The sequence below is a fragment of the Enhydra lutris genome, unplaced genomic scaffold (genome assembly GCF_002288905.1).
Source record: "Enhydra lutris kenyoni isolate GAN:26980312 unplaced genomic scaffold, ASM228890v2 scaffoldscaffold68, whole genome shotgun sequence".
Classification (NCBI taxonomy): domain Eukaryota; kingdom Metazoa; phylum Chordata; class Mammalia; order Carnivora; family Mustelidae; genus Enhydra; species Enhydra lutris.
Window position 1 is genome coordinate 10,008,223 of NW_019154152.1, and position 9,695 is coordinate 10,017,917.

The 9,695-nt window shown below is 39.9% G+C and overlaps 1 protein-coding gene and 1 pseudogene across 1 annotated transcript; both read right to left on the reverse strand.

Annotated features, from left to right (window-relative positions):
• Positions 1-467: 467 nt before the first annotated feature.
• Positions 468-1,409, reverse strand: LOC111159635 (annotated as a pseudogene).
• Positions 1,410-8,500: 7,091 nt separating this feature from the next.
• LOC111159600 (olfactory receptor 51F2) lies at positions 8,501-9,452 on the reverse strand. The gene is given in 2 exon segments (XM_022522138.1): positions 8,501-8,692; positions 8,694-9,452. Coding segments are annotated over 2 exon segments (951 nt in total).
• Between the last annotated feature and the right edge of the window lie 243 nt (positions 9,453-9,695).

The window sequence follows — 9,695 nt, forward strand, 5'->3', positions numbered from 1 at the left end:
GCAAGGAAGAGAACATATTTAAAACAACTTAGATATATTAAGGGCTTAATGTAAATCACAAAAAAAAAAAGGATCAAATAAGGAAAGCCAATACAAAGATGCTAAATGGCTCCAGAACCTTGCAGAGCTCCCCCAGTCACAGTTTAGGGCTGCTTATCATAGTTCTTCCTTAGAATCTTCTCTGTTTCTCGCTCTTCGTTATACATCAACATAGATGCCATCAATCCCCCAAACAGTAACAAAAGGATTCCCACCTACTCTCTGAAACACAGGCCTCCTCTTCCTCAAAATCAGATATGCTGTGGTATATTAGTTCCCTTTTAGGGATTAAATGATTGTTTGGCTAATTAATCAATGTAACTTTAGAACTATGAAGTAAAAGGAAACATCTCCTCTTTGAAAGAAATATTGCCCTGTTCCTAAGATAATGTATTGTAGAAAAAAATGGGACTTCCATGTCTGCCCCATCATTTAGACTTTAGCCTCAGTTTTTCCAAGACTTTTACTCTAATCTGCCAAGTTTTTACACAATACACAATGGGGTTCATCAAAGGTGGTACCAACAAGAAAGCATCAGCTATCAGAATCATAGCCAAGGGGGATTTATGCTTAGTGAAGCGATGCATGGTAGCCAAAGTGATGATGGGCACATAGAAGATAAGCACAGCACAGATGTGGGACACACAGGTATTAAGAGCTTTAAGTCGCTCCCCATGGGATGCAATACCCAATACGGTCTTCAGGATGAAGACATAGGAAACCGCAATGAACATGCTGTCTGACATCATTCAGAGTGCAACAAACAGACCATAGTAAAAGTTAACCCTATTGTCAGAGCAGGCCAGTTTCATGACATCCTGGTGGAGGCAATAGGAGTGTGAGAGCAGGCGTTTATTACAGTACCTGAGTCTCTTTTTAAAGTGAAAGGAAGAGGAAGAACTAGTAACATGTTTTTGATAGTAAATGTCAGTCCGATATGCAAAACTCTGGAGCTGGTAAGAATGGAGCTATACCTCAGGGGGGTGCGAATAGCTAGAAAGCGATCAAAGGACATGATCAGAAGCACCGAAGATTCCATGTCTGTGAATCCATGGATGAAAAATTCCTGGGCAATACACGCATCAGCAGAAATCTCCATAGCATTGAACAAGAAGATCCTCAGCATGGAGGGAAGAGAAGAGAAAGACAAGCCCAGGTCAGATAGGGCCAGCATGGAGAGGAAATAGTACATTGGCTCATGCAGGAAAGGCTCTGTCTTGATGACAAAGGATGGTGCAGTTGCCCAGGATGGCCAGGAGGTACATAAAACAGATGGGGATGGAGACCCAAATGTGCACATGCTCAAGCCCTGGGATCCCAATCAACAGGAAGGTGGATATTTCAACTTCTGAGGTATTGAGAGCAAACATCACAAACAGATCTTTCATTTATATGCTCCTGGTAGATAAATAACATCAACAATAAACAGAAATTCTCTTAGTTGTATTTACTGAACACGATTAAGTTCAGTTGCCAGGTAAATTACATATAGCTCATCTTTAGGTATCAAACAATAATAAAATATAACTTTTTCTATATAAAGGAGAATACAGAGTAGATTTAAATGGGTTCTTCATGATATTCACTTGAGACTTTCATACTATTCAACTATATCTTCATTCCTTGATATCCTTCTGAACAACTTGATAGCTTGGAAGCAATGAGGTGTTCTGATAAACTTTTTTATTAAAACTATCATTTTTGAGATTTATGCATCAAGTAAACTAAGTTGAGGTACATTGAATCTGGAAAAACTATAATGTCCTGAATGTGGTCATTGGTCACATACTCAAATCACAGAAGCTATAGTAGTAGTAGTTAAAGGAGGCCTCTTATATTATTGTTCATGGTACATGTGTGTGAAAATATAAAATGGATCTACCACAGAGTTTGACAAACTAATATGCTGAGCCAAATTCAACCTATGCCTTGTTTTTGTACAATCTGTGAGAGTTTTAAAAATATTTTTAAAAAGTGTTTTTAAAGAGGAGAAGAAAAAGCATATATGACAGAGACAGGTATGTGGCCTGAAAAGTCTAAAATATTTACTTTCTGGCCATTTACAGGAAAAAGTTTCTTGACCCATGTGCTAGAAAATTATGCATCCAGGCACAAGCATACAGACACGAACAATCACAGTAGAATGAGTGTGGTGGGAATGGAGTAATGGTCAAAGAGAACTCCAAATTTAAGAGTAATGTTTTAGTTTTCGTTTTTAAAGAAGCCAATAACACATAAAGCAAATACACAAGTATTTTAAATCTTCCCAAAATTCCCAAAAGAATTGCAAAAACACAGGACAATGCTTTGTACTTTTCTATATTCTTTTAATTCTTCCCCCCTCCAAATTATCTTACACAACACCACTCCCAGAACCATAAACCACCGTGAGATCTCCAGGACCAAACACTATTCACCAGCACATTACTGTAGCCTGAGGTAGTATGAGTGAGCACAGCACCTCAGGGAGCTGAGGAAGGACTCCTCTGACACCAGCTATCATACTCTAGGTGGTGAGCTGCCAGCTAGTATATCAGAATAAGTGGTGAGAAGGGAATGGCCAGGCACAAACATTGATCCTTTTATGGGAAGTTAAGAAGTATTTCTTGTCAAGGGTAGAGAAAGAGGGAGTGCATCCAGAAGGAACAAATTACAGGGTGAAGGGTGGAACTAGAAAGCAGTGAAGGGGAGAACAGTTACTAGCTCTACTCTCTGCTGCCAAAATTTTGAAGGACATTTGTTTCAACTTGACTCAAGATAGAGACTATGACAATTTGTGGCATGTAGGGTGTGTCATACGGAGAAGTGATGAGGCTATATGAGGAGAACATACTTCAGTACCGTGTGTCTATTTTGTCTCGCCTCTCATATGTGGTGAGTATTTCCTTGACTAGAAGCACATACCACAGTTGCGATTTGTAGATGCTTTAAATACTCACATTGTTTCCATGCAGTTGCTATTAGCCCAGCTCAGAATTGCCATGGTTCTTGCCCTTCTTTCCCTGTTCTTGCATCCTCTGCCATTGCTCTTGGCTGCTCCATGTCTGCCTTTCAGACTGGTGACCAATTCAGGTTCTTATCTCTGGTATTTGGGCTTGATCCGGCTCATGTTCTTGGTGCCAGCATTACTCACACCTCAGGTAGCTCTCTTTTTAATAGCTTTAGGCCAGAAAAACCCCCATAGTGCAGCTGGCACTGTCTTTGTCAGGGGAGTGGGATTCACAGCGAGAAAAGTGATAATATACTTTTTATCCATTCTTATTCAAAAGTTTCCTCAAAATGGTCATTTCAGGGGAGCCTGGATGGCTCAGCTTGTTAACTGTCTGCCTTTGGTTCAGGTCACGATCCCAGTGTCCTGGGATCAAGCCCCATATTGGGCTTCATTTTCAGTGGAGGATTGGCTTCTCCTTCTGCCACTCACCCTGCTTGTGCTCTCTCTCACTCTCTCTCTCTCAAATAAATAAATAAAATCTTTTTTAAAAATGGTCATTTCTAAGATTCCATGTCTGAGGTCTTGCTGACAAGCTACCAGCCTAACTCAGGTACTAAAGGAACGACTTACTATTGGCAACATTGTCTTTTCAACTGTGTTCATCATGCAAATACAAAGATGTACCCCATCCCACATATGTTCCCTAAACTTTTCAGCTCTCAATGCTGTCCCAAATGCAGTTTGGTCCCTTAGTCTGGACAAACTATGAAGCATTTTTACCTCTAGTTTTCTCAAAGGCATAAGGTTGATCTCTATAAATTGCAGAATTTTCACTAGGAAACATAAAATAATCTTAGGGAAATTCACTTTGAGTCTCTAAGACACCTACCAGGCTCCTGGGTTCTTTAACCAAGAACAAGGGTGAAAAGGCTTCAAAGTCTCCAGGTTCTGTAACTTCTCTGCTCCAGCACCATGTTGGGAATCCATATTCTTATACAGACCCTCATACTCTTTCATAGCATAGGCATATCCTCCTGAGAATTAACAGGCACTTAATACCCTGGCAACAAAACAAAACAAAAACTATCTAACTTCATCATGGTCTGTCAATAACAGGCTCACCTAAGAAATGCAGAAAGCAGGCTCTGACTCACAGTCATAGATTTAATTAACTCTTGAGATCCTATTCCTATATTAGGTACAGGCTTTGAGGAGAGCCTGTCTCAGACACTGGTAAGGTGGACTATATCCAGCTATGTCCCCAACAATAAGTGTATGCCTTAATAGTCTCAGTCTAAGATCATCCCAGACCTTATGTGGAATTCTGCCCACAGATGATAAGTTCTGTTTTGTCATCACAACATCTATTTTTAAATGTAAGTGGATTTAGGTAGGTCACAAGCTTTCAGATTTATCATTGACTCCTTTTCTTTGTTGTCTTATATCTAGTCCCGTCACATTTATTGGCCAGTGAAGGCATTTCATCTCATAAAACAGAAAGCAAGCCAGAATCACAAACATTATGGTATCTTAGAGCCTTGACATCAAAAGGATCAATTCTTATTCAGCCCTCAACTTTGAAAATTAGAAATAAAAAGTATAATTCTGGTGGTACATTTAGGAGGACATATGATTTTCAAAGACAGAATAGAAAATAAGATCTAGTTAAACATTATCAGCATGAAACAAAGTAACAAGAAATAAATGAACCGATTTACATAAGCCTATAATGATCACTGGGACCTCAGGTTATTATAAAAGGAGATCTGCTAGAGGTGAGAGCAAGTCGCCAGCATTGGTCAGGCAGAAAACTGGAAAAAAGAGGCTTATAATTTGATTGTGAAAGTGATTTTCCATATTCTAGTATATGTACATATTATAGTCAGAGCATTAAATAAAGAAATAAAAATTCTTAACCTAGATATATTTAATCCAGCATCTGTCTAGGATCATCACAGAATTATATGGCTCAATTAGGTCTATGTTACATCCTGCCAGCATTCCTTGACATATATCTGCATCATTCTGAGTTGAACATTCCTTGATCTCTAGATCCGGAAATGGCTTTAAGGTCACCAGGAGGAAAAGCAACCAGAACTACACACACACACACACACACACACACACACACATAACTGGTGTTTTGTTCTGTTTTGTATTTTCAGGAAGCAAGGCAGTGACAACTCTCCCCTTAGAAGGGCTAAATATAGGTAAAAGGCAAAGTCACCTAAGAAAATTTAGGTAAAAGATTAAATAAAATGCATTATCCTCTTCCTGTTTTTCTTTCTCCTGTTCAAATTCCTGCCCGAACTCCTCCTCCATTTCTTCCCTTCCTTTATTCCTTTTTAAATCTATTGTGAATATTATAATTTTAATGTAAAAAGTACTGAATTTCATAATGACAAATATTCCTTATAAAAGGAGTTGCTCTCAGCAGCCCTCTCTAAGAACATGTCTATGTGCTTTACATGCTTATTGAACTTTCCCCATTGTCCTGGAGCTACCTGCATCTTTTCTAAAACACATGGCTCATGGAAACCTTTTCTGAACCATTTCTCTTCTGAGAGGTTAAAAAAAAAGTGAAGAAATAGAAGTTGATAACTAAGCCACCCTAATTGATTTATGGAATTAAGTGGGGAAGTAAAGTTTGCACCAGAAAAGAACAAAGGTGACTTTTCAGTTCGACAGGAGACATGTCTCAAGCCTTACTTGGAGGCACCAGCCTTCTATCAACCTACAACCTCTCCCTGTGAGAACACCAGGGTTTGAGTTATGTCATGAATCAGCTTCATTTGAAGTGTACCACTCCAAATCTTGTGGGCTTATTGTCCAGTCATGGTTGCAACAAACAGATGCATCACTCATTGGCTGGCTCCACAAAGGGAGAACATGGTAACCTCTTGCCTTAGGCCTGCACTGTGCTCCTCCTGCTTCTTGCCCCAGGGCTGACACTGAGGCATGACACATTCTCAGGTATTCACTTGGTATCCATACATGTGAGGAAGTATGGGGGAATGAACAACTCATAGGATAAATACTGACCAACGGTAAATGAGATCCAATGGATTAATGGTTCCCTCCTTATTTTCCTGGATGGACTATCATGAGATGTACTTGATAAGGCTTCAGAGTTGGGTCTGCAGGTATGGTCCATAGTCACCCATAAAGGTGACTGGCTCATTATTGATTTACCATCTCTCAGCTCCAAATTCCTTTTTACCTGTTCTATGATGATGGTGTTGGGACTCTGTACATACTTGTCTTTTGTCAGCTGACACGATATTAAGATGTGTCAGTGGAAGGCAGTGGAAGAACACTGGAGGGAGGAGCTTTCTCTTCCTGGTTTCTGTGTGCTTTGTTGGCCAGACTCCCACAGAACATGCTATTTTTCCATTGCTTGACACTGTGTGTTTCTTCAGTGCTCAGTTCCAGCAGTGCACAACTTCCTCCAGTATAGCCACTGCGCACGTTCTCTGTTCTTCACTGGGACAACAGGGACATAACCAGAGGCCCAGACAGTATGTAGAAGGCTTCCAGATGAGGGAACATCTCCTACCTCTTCTCCTTAGCCTTGGCCATGTGTATACCAATCAAGGCAGCACAGGGCTAGCCATCTAGTGATGGCTGGCCACCCAACCTTCATCTCAAAAGGGCAGACTGGAGCTATCCCCACCTGAGCCTCACATGGAAATATATTACAGTCCTACAAAAGGCACTCTCTCTATATCCCAGTTCCAGCAGTGCCCAGCACTCATAAGCTTGTCTGGCACCCAGAGCTCAGAGACTTGGCACCTTTCTTGGCACTCCCAGAGGGTGGATTGGGTTTTGCAAGCTTCACTAAGAAAAACCTTAGGAACTTCACAGGCTTAAAAGGTACTTACAAAATCAAAAGTGTCCACTTATAAATGTACTTTTTCATTGAGGAAAGGAGAATACCCAAATTCCTTGAGGACTATTGGAAATGAGATATCATCTCACACTGATAATAGGGAACCATCATGTTCTTTTCTGATTAAAGTTTGAGATTATTGGGGCGAGATGACTAACGGAATGATGGACAAATTTTATCTCACAGTGAACACAATGATTTTTTACCCGTGGCTAGTCTGCAGAGGCCTAAGTATATAATTGGTTATATCACACTTATGAGCTGGGAAAATTTTCATGTTAGCGTATTTGTGAGGTTGAAACCATTACGGTAGGAAAGATAAAGTACAAAGTCCATGTAAGCCCAAATTAAGTTTGTGAAAAGTTGTCCCAGAATCCCATGACATTTATCAATGTCTTATAGATGTGTCTCCATTAATTCACATTCATGGCCTCTCTGAAGGTTCTGATAAGTTACTGGAAGAGAAGGAAAATATTCAGGCTTTGTTTATGGATGGATTGGTGGACAAGTTGGTACTAAGCATTGGTACCAGACATAGAATACAGTGACACAACAGCCTCATACATGAATGACCATAAAGAGAAAAAAAAAGAAGAAGAAGGTGCTGAAGGACAGTTCTCATAATGGACAGTGGTTGTTGACTTTGTGTAGAAAGAGAGGTTGTCTAAGGTATGTGGTTACACATGGACTTCTGTACTTTGCTGAAAGGCTTGGCTAGTTGCTCAATGAAAGGAATTAGCAAACTTGAAAGAAGAGAGATACGGAAGTCTGTAGAAGATATATGTAAAATACATACTAAAGTGGACACAGAGGGTGAAAATCTTGTATCTCATGCTAATATCCACAAAACTGTACCCAATTCAGAGGAGAAACAATAATAAGATAGAAAAAAACTACATGTAAATATCAGCAGGCTTTGTTATACTACTGCTGATCCAGAGGGCTCACAGATGGAGTCAAAATGTAAGAGAGAGAGAGAAAACATGAGCCAAAAGTATAAATTCCCATTTATCAAGCTTAATTTTAGGAGAAATTGTGTAATCTTCATTTCTGGGTTGTTGGTAATGTTATTATCCACTTTTAACATTCAGCTAACAGCAGCAGGACTGATCCTGAGCATTTGATACGGCATTTTGTATGCACATCATATATGATCCTACACGTAAGAAAGGGCAAAATAACTACCTGTATACAATCCAGTGTTGAACTACATTGATATGCTAGTAAGATACACTCTATAGAATGACTATTTTTAGAGTTAACCAAGAATTAAAGAAGAAAAAATTAATTAAAGTGCCATTTGGATATCATTCAGAAAAGAACTGTTTATTAACAAACTTTCCTACATTAAATCTCGACTTTTTGAATTGTATGCAGTCTGAATGAATACTTTATTCAGGTTCATACTACTTGCACATATGAATAGTTGTTTACATACATTATCTCACTTTACCTTGAAAACAAAGCATAATTTAGGTGATATTAATAGGGACCTACTGAGAAGGAATCTAAGCAAATATCATGCAATCTGTAAGTTACTTAGCTTAAGAATATCTAGGTACAGAATAGGGAAAATTACCCCATTCTATGGAAGCACTCATTTATAAATGGCTTTCTCTCTACTCTGAGATAACTAATGATTAGATTTGTTGCTGCTTCTGAATTAAGACCTTGGTAATAGCCTTTCGAATCTGCTTAGTCTTCACACTGTAGATGATAGGGTTGAGCATAGGAGGAATGAGAAGGAAGACATTCGCCATGATGGTGTGGACAAATGCAGGTGCTGAATGGCCATAGCGATGGACAAGAGACAAGCTGATGAGGGGGATGTAAGAAGATGGCAACAGCACTGATGTGGGATATGCAGGTGTTGAAGGCTTTTTGCCGCCCCTCTGAGGAGGCAATGCTGAGAACAGATCGGATGATCAGTACATAGGAGAGCAAGATGCAAGGGCAGTCAAACCCTGTTGTGGAGAAAAGTGCAAATAGACCGAGGATGCTATTGATTCTGTTGTCTGTGCAAGACAGCTGAATGAGATCAACATGGTAGCAGTAAGAATGTGAAAGGACCACAGCACTGCAGAAGGACAGCTTTTTAACAAAGAGCACCACGGGTAACATGACAGTAATGTTTCTTATCAATATGCTCATCCCAATCTGGGCAATCCTGGCATTGGTGAGAACGGTGGTATATCTCAGTGGATTACAGATGGCTACAAAATGATCAAAGGCCATGGCCAGCAGAACCCCAGACTCCATGAAAGTAAATCCATGGAGAAAGAACATCTGGGCAATGCAGGCATTTAAGGTGATTTCTCGAGCTTCAAACCAGAAGACACCAAGGGTAGTGGAAAGGGTGCACAGGGATAAGCTCAGGTCTGTGGCTGAAAGCATAGAGAGGAAATAATACATGGGTTCATGGAGGTTTTGCTCACGGAGGACCACAAATAGGATCATGCTGTTCCCAGAGAGGGCAATGACATACAGGAGACAAAAAGGGATGGAGATCCAAACCTGGGCTGTTCTCAGGCCTGGGATGCCCATCAGGAAGAAGGTCACAGGTTGAACATTGGTATTATTGAGGGCCAACATATTGAGGGACTGAGAAGACAGGGATATTTGAATAATCAAACATAACATGTAAGAAATTCATAGCTATCATTTAGAATATCTTCCTGGCACTCTTACATTCAATGAATTACTGCTGCTGATTCTCTAAGAATTTCGTTTTTTTCTGAGATTTCCAGTACTGGATGCTTTTCTCCATGCCTCTCATCATGCATTGAAAAGAGAGGATTCCCAGAGTTATGCAACATCAGAAGTACTTTTTTTTTT